At 43.0% G+C, this 22,670-nt stretch overlaps 1 protein-coding gene across 2 annotated transcripts in view; it reads left to right on the forward strand.

Moving 5' to 3' along the window:
- Positions 1-1,457: 1,457 nt before the first annotated feature.
- Positions 1,458-22,670, forward strand: part of arfgef3 (ARFGEF family member 3) — a 52,878-nt gene continuing 31,665 nt past the window's right edge. The window contains exons 1-14 of one of the 2 annotated variants that reach the window (XM_084376111.1): positions 1,458-2,324; positions 5,538-5,589; positions 10,671-10,752; positions 11,228-11,368; positions 11,858-11,926; positions 17,358-17,474; positions 17,872-17,917; positions 19,516-19,600; positions 19,929-20,033; positions 20,411-20,535; positions 20,791-21,038; positions 21,294-21,406; positions 21,746-21,878; positions 22,017-22,621. In XM_084376111.1, the coding sequence (XP_084232237.1) occupies positions 2,240-2,324; positions 5,538-5,589; positions 10,671-10,752; positions 11,228-11,368; positions 11,858-11,926; positions 17,358-17,474; positions 17,872-17,917; positions 19,516-19,600; positions 19,929-20,033; positions 20,411-20,535; positions 20,791-21,038; positions 21,294-21,406; positions 21,746-21,878; positions 22,017-22,621 (2,006 nt within the window). In that variant the 5' untranslated portion in view covers positions 1,458-2,239. The remainder of the gene's footprint in view (positions 2,325-5,537; positions 5,590-10,670; positions 10,753-11,227; positions 11,369-11,857; positions 11,927-17,357; positions 17,475-17,871; positions 17,918-19,515; positions 19,601-19,928; positions 20,034-20,410; positions 20,536-20,790; positions 21,039-21,293; positions 21,407-21,745; positions 21,879-22,016; positions 22,622-22,670) is intronic. The other variant, XM_084376112.1, reaches the window with a different exon arrangement.

The following is a 22,670-nucleotide window of genomic DNA, read 5'->3' on the forward strand; positions in this document are numbered from 1 at the left end:
TAATGTACACACACACAGTTCATGTTCTCCAAGTCGTTGGTCATGTGTTGTGATAAATTCCTTAACTCGTGTGTGGACACAAATTATTAGTAGTGCAGATTAAATCTTTTTCACCGGTCACATAGATGTTTACCTATGCGGGCAGTGTGGCTGCTGCTGTGTCAGTCATTGCGTGGGTCCAATACTTTGGACGGACTGCAGTAATACCAAGTAGATTACAGATGTTCATGATCCACAGAGGATGAACGTCAACCCAAACCCCAGAATAAATGTTAGGCAGGTACGTTTCTGCAATAACTGCAGATAAGTTCAAACTAAACATTTCTTTATGTTGCAACTTCACGCTGTGCTGATGCTTTCACTAGGTTTACACACAAAACCCACTTGGCTAGGGTTAGGAAAACATTGTGGTCTAGTTTTAAAAACCTGTTTTGATTGCCGAGATCACAGATGGTCCAATATCCCGTGATAAATAGCCGGTTTTGGCCACAAAAATGGATGGAAATGTCCGCTGGTGTCTTTAAAAATATCAAGTGGTGTGACTCAAACTGTGGCCGGCTACATAACTCTTCATCAGTTCACTATATACAGAACGTTTTGGGTTACTTTTACATAGCTTTTATTATTATAATACTAGCATTAGCTAACCTGATTTTTTTTGTGTGTGTTAATATTACGTGTTGTTTCTTTGTCTTTATCCTTAATTGCCCCTTCCCATTATCCTGATGGGCTAGTGTATATAAATGATTGAGGCACTGACGTAACAATTGCTGAACACGAGTATCAGCCGATGTTTCGCCTTGTTAACTGCTATAATAAGATGACATTCACAGCCCGGCAGTGCCTGAAGTTTATCTGTTGAGTCACCTCAATTTTGCGTTGGCACATTCATGAGCTACTGGTTCGTGATGTCCCTGACGTCAGTTCGTAAGGCTACGTAAGAACTGAACAATTCTTATTGAGTATAGTTGTATAGCAGACTTAAAACGGCTTTGGAAACAGTTACTTAAAAAAAAGATTCTTTAATAGGAAAGGTTATCTGACAGGATTTTTTATAACTTTATATGATCGAATTCAAAGTGTAATGAAGGGTTGAATGACTTTAAAACAGTTTACTAATTTTTTATAATGAAGATTTTTTTGTTTCTTTGACACAAAATAGGGAACAACAAAAACTCCTCGGCATCAACTATCGGCCAAATTGTTACTTCAAACGTATCAGGCTGAATTTTACAATCTGAATCCTTAAAAATAATGAATACAACTTTATTTATTAATTTATTTAGTCATCATGTCGGTCATGTTACTGGTAAGCTATAACTCCCCAATTAAGGATGTAAACAGAGGTGTTAGCATGCGTACATAAAAGTTTCTGATTCTGAGAAAACAAAAAAAAGACAGAATTGAATAAACAACAACAACAACAACAACAACTTGTATCCGCTATCGACCAAATTTTTATTTTAAAAGTATCAGCCAGAAATTTTACAATCTGTAAATCCTTAAAAAGAAATAATATACCTGTAATAATTTATTTAGTCATAATGTTGTATTGACAGGTGTTTTATCATCGTGCTTTTATTGTGAAGGGGAGAGTCACCTGAGGGCAGCTCAGTGAGCTTCCTCCACCTGTCGCCCTGCTCAGACAGGAAATCCCGTTCCAGTGACTCCATCCATCCCCCGCCACAGTTTCCGGCTGGCCCTCGGGGAAGCGGTGTAAATACTGTGTTGCCAGGTTGGAGAGCAGTGCGTGTTTCTAGCCGAGGCGCTGTGGTTCATCCCTCTGATGAGAAAGCAGCTCGGTTTGAGGGATGGAAGGAACCGGATGTGGATTGCCGTGAGGAACGGAGAGTGTCAGCTGGAACGGGTTTTCAAAAACACGGCAGCGCTGAGGAGAGAAGGGCGTTTATTCCCAGAATCCACCCCCGCTGCACGGGCCGGGATCTATGATGATTGTCGGTCAGCTGTCGGAGGATCGTCGCGGTTCTGTCTCGGAGCTGTAGTCGTGGATTCATGCAAAACAAGCACAGACGCTTCCTCCTTCCACCTTCCGAGGATTGACGGCTGGCCTGACATCATTGGCTGCTCGTTGGGAATGAATCATCGTCTTCATCAGGGGGGGTCAGGGATGCTGTCACCGTCACGGCACCCTTAAAAAAAATCACCACTGACAAGCCCCACACGTACACAAACCCGCCCGGAGACTCCACTCAGCCGTGTTGTTTCCTCGGAGCCAGCTATGGAGGAAATCCTGCGAAAGCTGCAGAAAGACGCGTCCGGCCACAAGCACAAAGCTGTCCGCGACGCCTGCGTCTACGCCTGCGGTGAGTGCGCAGCAGCCTCCCGGCTCTCCGGCTGCAGGAGGAGGGGAGCAGAGGGATGGGGATGTGGGGGAGATCTGCGTCTGTGTCCACCTGCTAGCTTTAAAGCAGAACAGAGAGCGGCTACAGTGATCTCACAGGCCCGAGCAGACAGATCTGTTACAGCGACATCTGAAGGGAAATCTGTTTAAGGTGGTCACCCCCAAAGGCTGGCAGGGTGGGGTGGAGGGGATGCCATGTCCATGTGCTGGTGGGGCAGGTGTAGCTGCACCAGCTGTTAGCAGCTGCTGGCTCTTACTGATCTACATGCACAGCAGAAAAATGAAACCTTTTAATTAATTTGATTTGTATTCAGCTCTTTTTAGACAGTTTAAGTAATTGCATCTGATTGGACTGTGCAGCGTCCCTTTCATTAAGGAGCACTGTGTAGTTTGGGGTGAAGAAATTCAGAAGAGAAAGATCTCCATGTCTAAACAAACCAAAGAAATTATGATAATAATCTTTATGTTCATGACCTTAAAGGACAACACCAATTTCATAGGTTTCACTTTGTTTATATGTGGCGGACCCTGCCGCCTGACAACAGCTTGTTTGTCCAGTTAAGGAAATAGTTTGTATTATCACCTCATTAATATTGTAAATATTCAAACTCTGGGTTTGCATTTCTTCTCCAGAACGACACAGTGCCCCTTTAATGTAAGATGACTTTTATTATGGAGAGACATTTTTCCTGTAATCAAGATTGCACACAAATGCACCATCACTCTACACATCCAACTGCTCAGGTTATTAAAAGGCAGACTTTAATCGTCTTTACTGACTGACTGACTAATTAAACAGTTTAAAAGTCAGTTCATTTTCTTTCAGCCTGTTGAACGCAGCTTTAAATGTCCTAGTTTCATGGCTGACTTTGATTTTAGGTTGCGGTTGTAGGAGACATGTTGTTTGAATGTTATCAAGATCATAGATTTAAAGGGGCAGCTCTGCAGATAAATCTGAAATCCTTTCCAGTGATGTCACTAAGTGGTCAAGTTGCATTGTGGGTAAATGTAGTTGCCATGTTTGAAAAGCAGTCCTGTAACACTGTTGGACTCATGATGGACTGTTTACAGACACAGCAGATCCACAGATGTGATTTTTTTTATTCCACACATTCTTCTTACTTTTTCAAAACCTTGTGCCTACATTACCCACAATGCAACTAAGCCAGGGAGTGACATCACTAGAGGTAATTTATCAGATCCAAGCAGCTTCCTCTGGAGCCACAAACTTTACCTTTTCTCCACAAATGCAGCAGTATTCCCCAAACAGACCTGTAAACACACTTTAATGTGTAAAGTTGGTGGCGTTACCCTTTAAGGGCGGACTATCTTATGCAAACATAAGTGGAATTTGAAAGATAACCTGGAGCTGTACTTCAGTCTGCTGTGGCCACAGAAACAATGACCGCACAGAGAAAAGAGCTTATTAAATAGTGAAGTTTGTGCTTTTTAAAAGTGTAAACAGGAGAAGGTGTGAGATCCAAACAGATCCAGTTTCACAGCAAACTCAAAGAAGAAAAGAATAAACAGCAGAACAAGAACAATCATCTGTGCCGATGTTTTTGCTGTCTCACCGGTCCTCTCTTACCCAATTAAAAGTTTTCAGATGAAAACCTTTTACACTTCCACGTCTGAGAGAAACCATGAAGAGCCTTTTCAAGTCAAAAGGAAGAGTTCAGGACTTTAAACCTCCCAAAGTCTCATTAGTCTGTTCGCACAGTTCAGTGATTTTTTCCTCAGCGAGGCAGAAAAGCCTCTAAAACCGCAGTCAGAACACGAGACACTAAACTGGTTTGCAGCAAAGCCAAAGAAAACACATGAAACATCATTTAAACACGGAGGAAGCGGCTTGTACTGGCGCCAGCGCTGCTCTTATTAGTGTTATTAATAGGCCCGCTGAGCCAGCCTGACCTTTTGGTGACAGGTGAGACAGCAGGTAGAGAATGGGCTCAGATTGTGCTGATGAGGGGACAATCATGTAATCTTACACACACACACACACACACACACACACACACACACACACACACACACACACACACACACACACACACACTGAATTAATGCACACACACTCCGAGGCGATGTTTAAACCTAATAAGACGTGACCAAAGAAACTGGAACCATGCATGTGCCTGCACACGCACACTCAGATGTAAGGTGTGTGTCTGGATTGAGGTGTCTGTGAGCACAGACGGTACATCGCGCACTACATTTCATTTCCATCTGCCCTCTGACTGATGTGTGTCCACAGTGCAGCTGAGTGCAGTCTGGGAAAGTGTTTCTACGGGCTTCATCAGCCAGCGAGATGTTTCACCCGCTGCCTTGAAATGTTCGCCGACACGCCCATAACATTAATCAGCGTGCAGCTTATACAGTAGTTGTCTCTGAATGTGATGAATGCCTAATGACCCTGTGAACTCCGCCTTATACACACACACACACACACACACACACACACAGACACACACTCAGGGCACATGTATGGTAATATACTATACAGTGCAAGGGCAAGGTGAACGTACGGGAAACCTTGGGACAAGTACGCAGCGTGACAGATTGTGCAGTCACAGGAGTTATGTGATGTTTTAGAGACGTCAGCAGGCGTCGTAATTCAAGTTTCTAGCAGCAAAATAATCAGCAGCGTGTCCTCTGTTGGCTGAAAGTATGAAGCTGAGGTGAAATCACTGAAGGATTTATAGACGCAGCTATCGGAGGTCATTTCAGTATGAATATTAAACTGTAAGACATCTGGAAGACGTCTCAAGTGTATCATTTCCTTTTTAAAACGCCTCAGTAATTGGCTAAAACAGCTGGTGACTGCAGTTGTGCATGTGTTTGGGACTATTTTCGTTGGCGAATTAACACACGTGTGTATTTCTGTCAGCAGGAAGTTGTGTGTGGGACTTAAACATATATATCTGAAACGCAGCTTGAGATTCATAGCCACTGTATCTGAGCTAATACTGTCAAGCTCTGTTGACACTAGCTTCGTTGACTCTTTGTGTAAAGAAAATCTCAGTCTTCCCTCTGGTGTTTCTGAGCTCAGCAAACTGAATACGAACAGCTGGGAATTGGTGTTTTCTTTTGCTTTATGTCATTGTAATGCAGCCTACAGTATCTTCAGGGTGTTTTTAATCAGTGTTTCCTTTTTTGTTGTTGCTTTTATTCACAGAAGCTCTCGAGTCTCAGAATGGATCAGCCAAGATTTCCCCGTCACAACTTCGGTAAGTTACATGACACAGATTCAATTTCCTTCCAACTCAGTTCACATCAGCTCAAAGCTTCCAAGGCACGAAATTGTTATCAACAAACTTTCAACAAGACTGGAAATGTGCTTTTTATGGTCACTGAAAAAACAGCATTCACGCTGTCGAACCAGCGGTGACTTAATCCATCTGAGCTGAGAGCTGCTGGCCTGAAGGTTTCTGAGAGCACCTGAAATGTTTGAATTTAGTTGTTCGATAAGTTAGTTTAGTCCGTCAGCCACACATACTGTACAGCCTGCAGCGAGCAGATAACTGAATACTGAAATTCAAAATGTTCTGAGCTCCGTAGTTTGCACGCCTCTGTTTTACACAGCGTGTGTGATTTGAATGAATTTGAATGATCAAGTCGTTCCAGGGATGATAATGCAAATGTTGAACCGAGGCAGTTACACATCACTTACACATTAGTAAACACTGCAGTAAACTGGCAGAGAATATATGAATTTAAACGAACCATCCGAGATGCAAATCCAACATGACGGACCTGCAGCGAATATCAATTGTGTGAACCTTTTAAAAAAATTACTTGAGATGGTTTACGAGACAATTTACACAACAATCTATCAGGAACGCCTTAACATTCAAACATGAACAATATAATATTACATGAGAGACATTTTTAATGATTATTTAAACAAGTTTTAAATAGAAAGCAGAAAAGGCTGAAACACATTCGCCCTTGAATGGTTTTGTTCGTACACCTGCACATATTTCACCTGGGCCTCCACATGGTTCAGTTTAGGGTCCACTTCTTTTTCATTAGGAAGAATTATCCAAAATCATAACATCGCTTTTCACTGCTACGCAGATGACACCCAGGTCTCCCCCCCTCGGTTCTCTAAATCAGGGGACTGCAAGCAAACTACAAAACTGTCTCATAGATATTAAGGACAGGCAGGTTTATAACTTCCTTCAGTCAAATGGGGACAAAAAGTAGATGCTACTCTTCGGTCCCTAACATCATACCTCCGCTACCCCCCCAAAAGGTTTTAAAGTGTTAAATAAATGAAATTAGTTTGAAGCTTGAAACTGTGTTTTCACCACACCCAGGAGTGTTTTTCCTGCATCAGGAAGACGCTGATCACAGCAGTGCTGCAGAGTAAATGGGTAGATAAACTAGTGAAAACACAGTTTTTAACAACATTTTTTGGAAGGATTTTTCCTGTAATACTTAATATGAAAAAATTAATTACTGGATTTTATTTGGAAAATGAAAACAAGCATTATATTGAGACAAGACTAGAAATTCACTGATCTGGCTTAATACCAGTGCTCTCTTAGGCCCAAAGCTTTTTCTCTGCGTTTGGCCTTTCAAGCACATGTTAACAGCATTTCAGTTCACTGAGAACTGTCTGTTTTTATGTCCAGACGGGCATAATCAAAGATCTTTGGAAGCGATGACGCAGCCACACGTTTATCACTGTTTGTAGCATCATTGGAACCTGAACTATGTGTCAGATATTGGAGTATTTGAGTTTGTACTGTGACTGAAGGGCTGTTACTGTGTGATGGATCAGTGATGGAAAAGAAAAGAAAAGATTGTACGGTCTCCGAGGGTTCCAGGTGTGTTGTGTGAACAAAGATTATTATTCCTTTTTTTTAAAACCTTGTTTCCAAAAATACACGTGTTTGTGTGGACTGGGCCTAAGTCCCAAATTAAATATCTGTATACCTCACTTTATACAACTCACTGGCATCATGTTTAATTAACGGTAACACGAATCAACTGATTCTGTGAGAACAACAACAGTGTCGACAGCTCGCTGCAATTTAATCAATGTAACTAATAGTGGAGATTAATTGGAGAATGATATTGACAAAAAAGCAGCTTGTAACTGTGGATCAGTCGCATGTAGCCGACAGCTGATCTGCTTAATAATGTCAGAATCTGCAAACTTGTGTTCGTTGTCAAAAACAAGCTGAATGATAAATTGCGGGCGTACACTAAAACACAAGTCTGCCCGCCAGGCCAGATCTGAAGGAGATGTTTTTGATGCGGGCCTGCTGTTTTGGATTATATCATATTTTACAGGTGATCCTGTTGTTGAGTTCACCCCCATTTACACTAATTATGTCTATTTAATGAAGCTGACAAAATCAAACTGGACATTTACAAAAGCAGACAGCTGTTCAGCGGCTGCAGCCAAAAAAGCTGTGGACTTCCAGCGCCGTGCGGCCGCCAGGAGCCGGGCTCAAACTTAAAAGTGCAGTATTCTTTTGGTTGAATGCCCGCGTCCTCATTTTTCAATTGCAGGAGCACAGGAGTATTTGCATCAGTCGTCATGGAAATCTTCCTGTGCATTGAAGCTCACTCGGTCATGTCGAGTGCTGTATAACATGTAAATGTGAAGTGAAAGGAGAGCTGCTGCTGGTACTGTAGCTGTTGGATCACGATGAAGGTGCCATAAATTCTGGAGGCTGTTGCAGCTCAAGACGCCATAAATTATTCATTCAATAACCTGCATTGTTTTATTAGAGATTATTAGATTAAATATTGATGATAATGTCTTCGTAATGTAGTGCAGTGGTTCTCAGCCAGCGAGCTCCTCTGTCTCCACAAAAAAAGATTTCAAGCCTCTTATGAAAAAATGGGCTCTCAGCCGCTCGAACAAAGACGACACCTACTCGTACGAACGGGCCGTGGGAGCAGAATGGGATGGAACGATGGTTCTGTCTGCTGTTGGAGGGTTCTTGATTGATAGATTAATGATAGTTTTGATTGAGAAAATGCATGTTTGGCTCAAAAAAGGAAAGTTTTCATGCATTCTGTCATTTTTAAATAACTTAAAAAGCGTTGAATTTGCTGGTTCTCTGAACATGTCAGAACAGTTTTTAAATGGGTTATGGACCTTTCATGCTGTTCTGCGGTTGGCTTTGAGATTCTCGTCCTGATTAATCATTCTTTGTGTCTTTTGAAGCCAGATCCTCTATTGTGTGGTGTTATCTTTGTGCGCTCTCCTCGTGCTCATGAATAACATCTGAACTCATTGAAGCCGTTTGGAGCCGACTGTGGCCCATTTGAACCGGTGTAGTCGTGAGCAGCCCGAGCGCTCCGAGATGAAGCCCTGTAGCCTGCGATCAGCAGCAGAGCGCTGTGACTCAACCAGCTACAAATAATGAGAGGCAGAGAGAGAGCGAGCGTTCAGCAGTAAACAAAGACAGATCCAAGAAATGGGCCAGAAAAAACTCAGCTTTGTGATTCAAACAGTTGCTGGGTTATGTAACCGGCTCTCTCCCACAATGTAGTTTTGTTTTTTTCCATTTTATTTTTAACTGAGAGAAGTTATTTTTATTTTTTTTGTGAATCCATAAATAAACTCCTGCGAGCAGTGAAACACAGCTGACTTTAATACTTTCCACTGTATCTGCAGCTCCTGTCAGATATCATCAATGGCCGTCTAGAATTAAAAGGAAGTTGTACAGAATAAAAGAAGGCAAAAATTATGAGGAGCACAATTTTATATGAACAAGAGACGTTAAAGAAAACAGATTACTTTCAGGCAGTGTTGTAAAAAGTATCCAAAAGTGAAGATATTGTATTAAAATATTTCCTTGGTAAAACTCAAAGTCGCCCATACTTATTGTACTTGTATAAGATTAAAGTGTCTGATATTAAATGTACTAAATTGTACATATATTTACGATTACTGTATACTATGAGTCAAGCATGGTCCTGGCCGATTATTGTATCCAATATACAGCATTACTCAGTGGCCTTTTTAAAATTCAGTTGCCGATAAACTTTATAAAAATGTGTTACTTCGGCTTCGATGCAGCAGCATCTGTAAAGTAACTAGTTACTAAAGTTATCAAATAAATATTGGGGATTAAAAAGTACAATATTTGCCTCAAAATGTGGTGGAGTGGAAGTATAAAGTAACAGAAAATGAAAGTATCCCTCAAAATTGTACTTAAGTACAGAGCTTGTGTAAATGTACGTAGTTTTGTCTCAGTAATGCTTCATACTCATGAAATAAAGAAAATCAGCTTCTGTCAGATGTTAGTGTTGTTTCTATCAGTCCTTAAAGTTCCTCATGCCTCGTTTTTATCATCGAGTCGACTCGGTGAGCTCGTTGCTCCGATGTCTCTGCAGAATCTCATTCTGAAATGTCTGAAACTGACGTTGTCAGAAAACTAATTGCGTTAGCTTGCAGCAGTTATCGCAGGGTCTCTGCATTTCGTCTGCACCAGCAGCCCAAAGACACTGGCTGCCTGACTGCACCGCCGGTCTCATCACTGTCAGCAGTGACAGCGCTGTGTGTCTGCAGCTACAGGCAGAAATATCCTCCCGCGGTCTGACTGTGTCTTGTTAACTCTCTGTTGGACAGTTTCCAAATCTAGAGCTGCTGGCCTCTATTTACTCTTGATCGTTTCATTAATACCTGAAATCTGTTTCTCTGTTATATCAGGGTGGTGCGCTTCAGGTCACTTTAAACAAACTGTTTCTCTTCAATTTATGTTGCAGATTTGTTCTTCTAGATCTGTGTGTCTATGAAATATGAAGTCAGAGGACAGAAGCTCACAGTTGTGATTTGATACTCTAGACTTGAAGTACACACAGTATCGCTAAGAGCAGCAGAGAGGGAGGAGCATCTGGAGTTCATGGTGGAGGTCAAGACGGAGACCTTCTCATATTCTGCTGATGTGTTTTGCTCCTCAGTCCTCCAAAACTTTACTTCCTATTAAATATTGAAGCTGTGGGACAACAATAAACTTTCCTTTCAGCTGCAGTCTGGTCTGGAGAGGTGAACTCTGGCTGGGTTTAATATGAGGCACTATGGGATGGAGCAGTAGATGTAGTGATGGAAGAACACAACAGGATGAAGAACAGGCTGCATTTTGACCGAACACAGATGTGATTCTAGTTTGTTGAAAGCTACAGGTACACCACTTCTTTATGTCCATTTCAGTGTAGATCTACTGAGAGCAATGTAAAACTGGAGTCAGATTCCTTGTATGTACACACATACTTAGCCAGTAAAGCGTTGGTGGTGACAGAGCTGTCGTGACCGGTCTGTGTTTGTGTTTGTGTCTTCCAGAGAGCGCTGCCTGCTGCCTCTACAGATGGCTCTGGAGTCAAAAAACACCAAACTGGGACAGACGGCGCTTACTGGGATGCAGGTACTGTTATACAGCAGAACTGTAACTTCCAACAAATGTATCTGTGTTCCTTCTTTCAGTCTTCTTTACTTCAGTTATCGTTCTTTGCAGAATATGTGGCTTTTAATTAAATAAGGAATAACAGTCTTCTTTTACAACTGAAAAGTAGAATTTATAGGCAATTAAATGCACCGTGCTCAGGTCAGTTCAGTCGCTACCAGACAAACAAATCCTTGATAGATAATGATGCTGCTGTTACTGACATCATTGACTCAGTTAACTGGCTTTTCAGCTCACAGTGCTGTTGTGCTGTGTTTTTTCTACTCACGCTAGTTGCAAACACTGAAAAATAGTGAAATAGGGAATAAAAGACACAGCACCAGCATCCATATCAAATATTCTGCACACAAGAGCATTTTTAGTACCACACAGTAGAGAACAAAGTGTCAAATCTGAATGTATCATTTCATATTCTTTCTTCTTCTTCTCCAATCAGAAGCTCCTGTGTGAGGACAGGTTCGTGGGTGGAGTCACCATGGAGGTGGAGGTCCTGGAGAAGCAGCTGCTCAGCCAGATGTTGGAGGCCATCAGAGTCACCCCATCTCTCCATGAAGACCTGCAGGTGGAGGTCATGAAGGTAAGGACCTGGGGGATGTATGAACATGCTGTTTCTGCCCCCGGACAGTTTGTCCGTCTGCAGACGGACTCAGAGCTGAAATGCATTTTTAAATGTTCACTTTAATCGCACTCTGTTGCACCGTGCACACTCAGTCTGCAGCAGGCCTGCCATAAAACGAGTGGATGGATGTAAATATTGTTGGCAGCTGAAGAGCTCTGCATTGCAGCTTTTTCTTTGATGGTTTCCTGTTTTCTGGCTTCTTTAGAGCTCATGCTGCGTTGTGTCTCTGTCTCTCTGGCAGAACTTGCTAATTTGTGTTCAACTCAACACGGACTAACTTTGTCTCGGTGCTTTTGATTGCGCTGATGTTACATCAGTTGAAAGTCTGTTTCCCCGAGTTGTGAAATTTGTCTCCCCCACATTATGAAAAAATAGCAACATTCGTCACCGACTTAATTCTTTCTCTTATCTCCCTGTCAGGAAGTAAAAAACTGTTTCTGTCTGCAGGTCCTGCTGTGCATCACCTACTCACCAAACTTTGACATTAATGGAGACTCCATCCTGCGGATTGCTGAGGTAAGACAGCCCGAGTCTGTTTTTAGAGTCACATCAGCAGATGTTTGAGATTTTACATCAGACAGGGACTTTTTGCCACAGCAATACTAATCAACAATATGCAGAAATGAATATTTTAGATTCATTGCTGCTGTGTTTAGAAATGCTTCTGAGATGAAGTCCAGCCATCAAGCTTTCTCTTGGTGTACATCATAGGTGTGACTGTTTGTAGCCCCAGATTATTGTCTTTTTGTTCTTGGATTAGACAAACTAGAACTCAATGCACTTGAACAGTTTCACAGACAATCAATAAGGGACCTGTTTACCACTCAAACCTCTAGTTTTCAAATAATTTAAAATTATTCACCTGCACTTTTGTTTGCAGTTCTTAACTTTTACCTGATGACGAAGCAAACTGAGGCATCGTTTGTTTTCATGATCGCAGTATTGATCGGACTGTCTCGGACCACACTGGTACAAAAAGCATTGCTCTTTTTATTACATATAAGAGGATGATTAACCGTGAGCATGACAGGCAGAGCATGAGCTCATTTTCTCTCTAAAGAGGAAGCTTTGCTCCGTCCCTGCTCAACAGAAGGCCTCGTCTCATGCTGTAATCTCATCAATTATTCAGAAGCTTGAAATGAGTGGTCCTGCACACACACACGCGCGCTAGATCAGCTATCAAAATCCATAAGAAATTAAAACTGCAAGCAGTGCAAAAAGGTTTTTTTGCTGATAATAGCGCCACCTGCTGGTTATTTTTGGTGTGTGAGTTACAGGGGCCAGTCTATACCACACCAATCACTTTCATATCCATAAGCGTTATGGTGTGGGCACAGTGCCAAATATAAAATGAAACTGCCACCAGATTGCCACCTAGTGTCGGATTGGTAAGACCTTCGTCAGCTATCCTCAGCAGGGTATTGGCAATGTGTGTACCAAGTTTCATGTTAATCCAACAAAGCGATGTGGAGATATAAATTACTTCAATTTAAAGAGCGCCACCTAGTGGGCATCGCCAAATATTTTGCACAGAGCCTTAGGGGCTCATGGGGAAGTAGTATCCTGAGTTTCATGTCATACGGACAAACCAATGTGGAGATATGCAACACTTCCTGTTTTGAACGAAATGTGCAGGAAGTTGTTATTTAATATCTTGAGTATTCTTTGGCACATCAAAATTCTTTTAATAACTTTGAGTCAGGAGGGTCCACAGATGCTGTGTGCAAAGTTTGGTGCAAATCGGTGAAATTGCCTGGGAGGAGTTCAAAAAAGTAGGTTTTGGAAATTTTGCGAATTTGCGGAAAAAAAACCAGGCCGCAAATTTGCGTGGCCTATATCAGGAGATTCAGCAGAATTCAGGGAACGCGTGGATATACATTTCGGGCCCTAAATAATAATAACGTGAATATAATAATGCTGAAATAACGTGGAGCAGATTAAAGACTCGGTAACTCTTGACAACCTGATTCCAGTGCTAGCCCTCTCTTGTTGCTCAGTGTTGTTAACATTAATGTACTGTATGGATTATTAATGTTTGATAAGTAATGAACGTCCAATGCTGCATCAAAATGGACAGCACATCATTCAGAGTGGTTCAGCACTACAACATTCTGCACTGATATTACAGTATAAAGTTACCACCATCATTGTAAAATCATAACACAGCCATTAATCAAGTCTTTCTATCCTGCAGGGTGCACAGTGAATCAGGTATGACTGCAGATTCAAACTGTTCAATCAAACTCACTTTCTGGTAAAATAACAGTTTCCTGTGTCAACAGCCAGTTGATCCTAAGGCGATGTTCCTCTGAGTCTCTTTTGTTGAGGCGCTCTCTGGATTTCAGCGGATTTTCTGAAGCTCTGCAGAGCTTTTTATAGCAATACTCAAGGTTTTGAGAATCTAACACCCACCACATGTAAGCTTGAGAGATTACTCTGCAGGCTCCTGAAGGATTGCAGCTGTAGTCACTATTAGAGTAGATCCCAGAGCAAAAACCTGTATCAACACATTTCCCAAATCACTCCTGCAGCATGATCTTTTCTACCAGTGGTCTGTTTGTCCCACATGTTTCATGGCCAGGAGAAGAGAGAGCTCCTGCATAGCGTCTTTTAACTTGCAAAAAACCTTATTGGATGTAGTAAAGCAGCTGTAACAGACTGAAACAAATCTCCATTTAAGTTTATTAGGAAGCAAGAAACTGAAGGTGTGTGTGAGCTTCACAGTCAAGTTCAGTATGTTCCCCAAAAAAGTTGTTGCTGTTTGCAAAAACTCCCTGTAACTGCTACTTTCTGTGAAGCAATAGCACAAAACAAAGAGAGGTGTATTTAGCTCTGTTGGGGAGAAACTTTGAGTGTTCGGCACATACTGAACATAAGGATCAACACCAGGGACGAAGAGCCGACTGCAGGAGAGGTTTCAAAAGTTTCTGTGAATGTTTGGATGCTTTTTTTTGGCCATTAAACTTGATCACGTTAGAATTCAAGCTGTCAAAACTTCTCCAAGCTTCCATTCAGGACTATGTTGGAGTGAGCACAAAACAATGAAGTCCACACAGAAACCACTAGGTGCCCCACCTGGGTGGAAATATAATAATGTTTAGACCTGTCAGATGAACAGCATCCAGCCCTCCCTGTTATCTCCAAACATAAACCTAAATGCACAAACTCACATATCGTTCTTCAAACTACAGTGTTTGTCTGTAACATCACTCCCCTCAGCAGCAGCAGCAGCAGCAGCAGCTCCTGTACTCAGGTGATGTTTGACGTCCATTAACAGCTCATAAAAACCTGGTCAACATGTTGTGTTAATGGGCTGCGAGCTGCCAGGGCCGACCATCTGGTGCGTGTGTGGGTTTGTGTTTGCGATGGGTCATAACTCAGGGTGACTGGAGAGGTTGTCAGCACCACTCCATTATCAGTAACATCCCATACAAACAGCGAGGATCAGTCCGGGCTCTTAATGCAGCGACTGGCAGCGCTGAGGGATTTATTCAGTTTCAAATACTGGGAGCTGGAGGTCATTACCTTACCTGTAATGTGATCATATCTGTTACATCAAAAGTCATTTACACCCTCAGAGATCATCCCTGGCACCTCATATTGAAACATTTTCAATCGTGCCTGGAGTTTTTAAAAGAGGTCTCTGTCTCTGTTGGCCTCTTGGTTTCAAGCTGCAAATGAATTACAGACAAACCGATTAGGGTTGGGCGCCATGCCTTTTAAAAAACATATTGCAACATTTTTAGGATGCAGAATATATATCTTGATATTTTGAAATCTCCTCAAAAGCGACCTCTGTGTGCTGTAAACAAACCAACTAGCCGACAGTTTGCAAGGCGGGAGTAGAGATGCATGCCCAGAAGAAAAGCCCACATTTGTAGTCGAAAGGAGAAACATGCCTACTTTTTACTATTATGACGGACGTGGATGTCAGCAGCTTTCTGGATATGCACAAACATCGCAATGTTAAAATATCTAAACTGCCTCGTAGATCAAATATAAGAACACAAATTGGGCGTCATTGTGTCAAACTGGTTAATAAATGCAAACATGGAGATACAATTCATCACGTGGCTGGAAATGACCACTTATTTAATAATTGAATGTGTGGTACTGTAGGTGTCTGACCAGCAGTCAAATGTCCACACATCCAGTTACATGAACTTAAGTTTTGTAGCTTTAAAATGTAAATTTCTTCGCCTTGGTCACACATAATTAAACTGAACTGCAGCAACAACTAGCTGTTTGTTAACACTGTTGGAGCTGTTAGCTTTGAGCTATTAGAAGTGTTAATTTTGGGAGGCAGCTCACACAACTCACACTCACTGCGGCTGGAAGGTCTCAGGATGCAGGATGTATTGATCTGTCATTGATTAGACACAGGTGGTGAATCCCTGAGGCTGCAGAGACATAAAATGTGAATATAATTAGCAGACATGGTCTTTGTTTGGAGCTGTGTATGTGGCTGGGCCTGTTAGCTCTCAGTCCCTTTATTGTCAGAGGACGGTACAGATCTTTGGTAATCAGTGAAATAAATCCTGGCGTGCTGACTTGTTTTGTATCTCTTCACTTAAATCATCCTTCTGTTTGCCTCTGTTACAATTTGTGTAGTTCAATCTAACTGAAGTGTTGCACAAATGTAATCAATCCCAGCTTCATTTCCAAGATCTTACAGTGAAGCCAAATCCTTGCAATGTTTATTGCAACAATTAAAAATGACCTCAGTGAACCTCAGTGTCTCTTGTGAGGGCAGAGCCTCCTCCAGGTTGTGCATCGATCCAAATAAGCTCCAACTTTCAAAATCCCAGCAGATCAATTCTAATCTTCTACCTAAACTAAACCATCGTAAACTCACACCTCAAAATGATATTTGTGGAGCTTGTTTGGTGTGAGAGTGCTGCCCGGGTAAATAATGCACAATTAACTGTCTGATAAGATCCTGTTGGGACTGAATGAAGCATAGTGTGTGTGTGCGTTTGTGTTTGTGTTTGTGTTTGTACTTCTGAATGTGAAAAGTGCTTTTCATCCCTTTGGGACCATGTGTGCTGAAAATATACGATACCTTCATGATACTGTGAGGCACTTCTGATAAAAGCATCAACTGAAAAACCATGTGTTATATATAGCTGTGTGTGTGTGTGTGCATGTGTGTGTGTGCGCGCTGCTAGCTGAGCAGGACACACACAGAGCTAAATATAACACATGTTTTTTCAGCTGACTAACTGCTGTCTTTCCATAGATCCACAGTGTTTCCTCTGTGACCTTCTAATCTGGTTTGATGATGTTTAACACATTGACGACACATTCCCCCCCCGCCCCCTCCCTCTGATACATCCAGTCACCATGGTAACCTGTGACGCCATGGAAACCTCCCGTAAATCTCCCTGATAGCCGAGTGTCTGCCTGTGACGCTGTCCTGGGACTGTGCGTCATCACGTTTCTACGTGTCTCAGACAGAAGAAGGATCACACACTGACAGATGTGTTCTGTTCTGTCACGCCAAGCTCACCGTTGCACTTGTATTTGTATTCAGCAGATCGTAAACACCAAAGCAAAAATACAGACAACTCTATTGTATCAAATATGATTAATGTTTATTTTGACACATGTAAATATTTGAATATATGATGTTTTAGCCCCATTTAGCTCAGGCCATCAGAAAGCCACGCCCACCAACTCCACAGCACCTCTGAAACGCATCACCACAGAACAACCACCCAAAAAAAACACAAAAATAGTCCAAATGTAACACCGAAAACCAATAAATATATTCTTTAAAAAAGGAATAAGAGCAAGTTACAGTCAGGTCCCACCTGTCTGTGAGACTCAGAGCTCACAGGGAGAAAAGTGATGGCTTCAGAGTCCAGATGCTTCCTGTTTCTTTCTCTTCCTCACTGAGTTAATGAGTTAATGAGACAGGTGTGTGTGTGTGTTTGTGTTTGTTTAGGTGTGTATCGAGACCTACGTGTCCAGCTGTCACCAGCGCAGCATCAACACAGCGGTCAGAGCCACGCTGAGCCAGATACTGGGAGACCTGACGCTACAGCTGCGACACAGACAAGAGGTCACACCATCATACAAAGCACACACCATACAGTACAGTATTAAGTACATTAAGTAACATTATCTAGTGGACACCATAAATAAAAGTATGACTTGAAAATGAGCATGATATGGAGCCTATGAGCAAAAAAATGCAGCTCCTCATATCGGAGGAATTGTTGATTATGTTGGATTTATATCCTTGTACACTGTCCCCCAGAAAAGCCAAATATCCTGGGAATTAAGGCAGTCAGAAACACGTTTACTGCATATAGACGAGTACTGTACTGGGACTCAAACTACAGCACGCCGCCAAACTGGCACTCGACACCACTTTCTCAGCTTTGCATCAAAGTGCCATCACTCTGTCACATATGCCGTCACAGTAAACACACCTCCTGCTGTGTCCTCCTCCACAGGGTGCAGATGGAGACGAGGTGACTGCACCACCGCTGCACAGAAGAGGTACGTGTTATCCTTCCTCCTCTGCAGCTCTCCTCATCTGCTCCAGGGCTGTAATCACCTCTGTTATATAATCACGCACATGATCATATAAAACACCTCTAATGTGCAGAAATTCTACCTTTACAGAGTTGATAACCCAATTTTTGTTGGTGTAAACATGTACATTTAATTACATGTTTATTGTTGATGTCGTAGTTAAAGGCGGTGGTGAAAGGATTACATTAAAGCAAATTATTTTTTAGTCTTGTTTACACTGATGAGAGGAGCAGAATATAGGAAACAGCTACAGTCCTGCACAACACCATAACTAACTGTGTCCTCAATGCCAACAAACACATATTTTGATTAACAAATCTATAATAGTGTCAACAAAAAAACATTATAGGCATCACGAGCATTGACTTAAAGGTTGTCGAGAAATCTTCTGAAGTTAGCATGCTAACCAGCTCCCGAAGGACAGGGGTCGCGAGTGGGGAAACTAACAAAGCACTGCACAAATCACAAAATGGGGTCAAAGCAAACTGGTCCCTTGGTGTCTAAAAGGTGGCGGTGGGAATAAAACACACAGCCACCCACTGATTCGAGACGAACAAAAGGATTGGACCCAGAAACTAAAGGTGAAGTGGGAGTCACTGAGCAGGGGAGAAACACAATGTATAGAAACTGGCCGAAAGAAAAAATCTCAAACACACTCAACTAAGATTTTCATTCAAACAGAGAAAACAGAAAGCCGACTGATGGTGTCGACTCCCTGAAGACACACAACCAACTGAGCAGGGGAAGTGCAGCCTCTTATATAGTCTCCTCAGCTGATTGCAGCCAGCTGAGGGAGAACATCACAGGTGCACCCACTATCTCCTAATGACCTGTGACCTAGATCTAGAGAAATCTCTGTTCACGTCAGGACCTTGGGAGAATCTCTGATCTGTCCATAACATCATCATTTTGAGAAATGTGCTTATTTGAATTCTTTCTGAGAAACATCAGTGAATTAGGGATGTTTCTAAAATGGCCACCATAAACAGGATAAACCCCATTTGTTTTAGATAATGACGCAGTATATCCTTGAGGAAAAACTTCCCCCTGTAAGAATCCACAATGAGCAAAGTCTCAGCAGGTTTCTTCTCTCCAGTGTGTAGTGAGCGTCACAGCTTCATGGAGGCTGTGGATCTTCTTTACTGTGCAGGACAAACTGTTTTATAGTCGTTGTAAAGCCTCTGTAATCAACTATCTGCTGGTAGTAAGAGGCACCTCCATAGAGAGACTGGCAGGGCTTCTTTATGACGCCATACAGTAAAACACACACACACACACACACACACACACACACACACACACACACACACACACACACACACACACACACACACACACACACGCACACACACGAAGAGTTTAGATGGATTCCTCTGCAGGCAGTTTCACAGAGACTGTGGTATTGATTCTTTGTATTTATTACACAGAAATGTGGAGATGAGAGTGAGAGACGGGAGAGAGTAACAAGCATTTAATCACTTGATTGAAGTAGAAGCTGTGAATTAACCGGGTTATTGTGTGTGTGTGTGTGTGTGTGTGTGTGTGTGTGTGTGTGTTTGCAGACATTTCACCCACCAGCCAGGCTCTGTGCGATGACGTGGTGACGGTTCTGACAGTGTTCTGTGAAAAGCTGGAGTCGGTGGACAGGTAACACTTGTGTCTTCTGTTGTTGTTGTTGTGATCTGGAGGTGATGATTCTGCTCGAGGGTTTTGTCTCTGAGTCACATGATTTTTTCCTGTAGCATCACCGATCATCACCGGAGGAATCTTACTACACGCAGTTATGTGACAGACGAAAATTTAAACAAACAAAAGCTCTTAAACGTGTTAACAGAGAGTGTTTGTTCGCTGATGTAGTGGAGCAAGAATGAAACACAGTTGTGTGTTTGTGTTATGTGGAACAAACACTGGACATCACCGGAGGACGTCTGACTTCCAACATCTGTCGTACATAAAATGTCTTTTCTTGTTCCAGTGGTAACCAGCTCCTGCAGCTACTCTACCTGGAGTGCATCCTCTCCATGCTGAGCAGCTGTCCACCCACAATGCACCTGTCCAGAGGTTTCACCGACCTTGTATGGTGAGATCTGTAACGCTTGTAGCGCTTAATTTCCTAATATTATGCCTTCAGACTGAGGATAAGAAGATATCACATCTTAGATTTTAAAGTGGGGGCTTTGGAGGCAGGAAGTGACCTCCGTTGAGGGAAAAAAATGATTAATAAAAGAAGATTTATACTAAGATAGAGTTATTCTGTTCACTCTGAACTGATTACTGATGCATCTGTACCAAATCAAGCAATGATTTAAAACAAAAAGACTAAAAATAACTTTATGTCCAGTTATCAGTCCAGACATCTTTGATAATGGTAAGTTTTGTGCTTTGCATCCTATTTTGTGAATTGTACTCATTATAATGTACTGTACTCTAAAGAAAACAATGATATTCCTCCTACAGGAAGCAGCTGTGTCCATCCCTCGTGGCCATCATGGGAAATCCCGTCAACGACAAAACCATCGCTTCTCACCACGGCTACATGGGGGCGCTAGAGCGAGATCGTCTCTCAGACAGACTCGGTCTAGGTAACTGGATAGAGAGAAACAACTGTGGATGCTGAACACTTTTTTATTCACAAACACGAGGGCCGTCCAGAACAAAGACAGCGTTTCATAGTTTGTGTCTCTGCCAGCAGTCAGCTCTGATGATGTCAAAATAGATAAACCATTGAATTAAACATTACAGATAATTATATCTTTAAGGCTCTGGCCTGTTGACTTTTTGTTGGTTGTGTGAGGAGAATGATCTCAGTGATTCAGCTTCATGTCCTCCTCTGCCAGGGATCAGCCTGGAGGTGGACTGCTTCGGCGGAGGGGTATCAGATCAAGGCAGAGGGTCCGGCTGTTCCTCCAGCGCCCCTGCCAGGATCGCACCGGTGGTGCGAACTGTGTGTTACATTGCTGCAGAGCTCGTGCGTCTGGTGAGCTGCGTGGAGTCGATGAAGCCGGTGCTGCAGTCGCTGTACCACAGGATCCTGCTGTACCCGCCTCCTCAGCACCGCACCGAGGCCATCCGCATCATGAAGGAGGTGGGAGGAGACGTTACTGCTGGCCTCACTGCTTCTAACTTTCTAGATTGAATTTCTACCTTCAGGCAGCCATTGATTTTCTCTGTACTTTACTAAAATATATTGAAGTAATTCATCATAGTTGATCTGAAGTCAGCAACATTATGTGGGCGTGCACACACACGAAGGATTCATTCAGGTGATAACAGTGCAGCATTTAATATAATGATGACAAATATTTGTGTGTGTGTGTGTGTTTGTGCGTGTGTGTGTTAGATCCTGGGCAGTCCACAGCGGTTGTATGATCTGGCTGGTCCGTGTGTGGTGGAGCCTGAAACCAGGAAGCGCTCTTTCTCGAAGAGGAAGTCCCACCTGGACCTGCTAAAACTGTAGGTTTCACTTCCCTCTTCTTGTTCTTTATCTGAGGCGTTGGAACATTTTACCTGCAGAATTTACTAGATAGTGTTACCTTTCACATGTTTAGAAGTGATCAAATAATGCATTTAGTTTATTATGTTGCAGTTGATATCTGTCATTGATTTAAAGCAGTTTAATGTCTTTCCTCATGATTCTTTTTGCAGTCTGACAATAAACAGCACAGATAATGGCGACAATAGAAATTCAATAAATGACCAGAATAAAATCTGAATCCTCACTCTTTTCTGCTGAATACAAGCGAAGCAGTTAAGTTATAACGTACGTTTGTGTGTTTGTTATTGCGTCTGAAGAGTGATGGACGGGATGACTGAGGCCTGTATGAAGGGAGGCATCGAGGCGTGTTACTCCTCGGTCTCCTGTGCCTGCGCCCTCCTCGGGGCGCTGGATGAGCTGTCGCAGGGCCGCGGCATCCAACCTGAGCAGGTACACCACTGAGACGGGTTCCTCTTTGGCCCTCCAAGACATAAAGTTTAGGCATAGACAGATGAAACCAGGTCAAAATCTGTGTGTTTGTGTTTAAGTATAAATAAAAAACAGTAACATAGCTGCTGTGTTTCTCAGGCTCGGCCTCTCCTCAGACGACTGGAGGACCTGAAAGATGGCACAGAGTCGACACGTGAGTCCATGGAGATCAACGAGGCCGATTTCAGGTGGCAGAGACGCATCCTGTCCTCTGAGCAGGCTCCCTTTGACCCCAGCTCTTCTTCCTCCAACATGGCCACCACCGGGGCCACCGAGCGCAGCCCCGACATCAGCATCAGCATCACCACGGAAACAGGCCAAACCACCCTGGATCTGGAGGTGGGGGAGATCGGCCTGGGTCACACCACTCCTGAGGAGCGTGGGGAGGACGCACGCCTCCCCTCGCCCTCATCCTGTGGCGTCCAGGAGGAGACCAAACGTGAGCCGAGCCAAGAGCCGGGCCAGGGGATCCAGCAGGAGGAGAGAGGAGGTGCAGGGGAGGTCGAGGGAAGAGTAGAGAAACAAAGAGCGGCAGGAGGTGGTGGAGGAGTAGGGGTCGGGGAGAGAGGAGGCGTGGTTCCTCCAGATGTGGTTCAGAGGAGTCACGCCCTTGTTTACCCCGACATCACCAACTTCCTGTCGGTGGAGTCCAGGACCAGGTCACACCATGGAGGAGGGTCACGATACAGCGAGAGCAACTTCAGGTACGGTATCTTCCTGCAAAGTAGAACAGCATGATCATTTCTCACAGTA

The sequence above is a fragment of the Pagrus pagrus genome (genome assembly GCF_965226575.1).
Source record: "Pagrus pagrus genome assembly, chromosome: 15".
Classification (NCBI taxonomy): Eukaryota; Metazoa; Chordata; class Actinopteri; order Spariformes; family Sparidae; genus Pagrus; species Pagrus pagrus.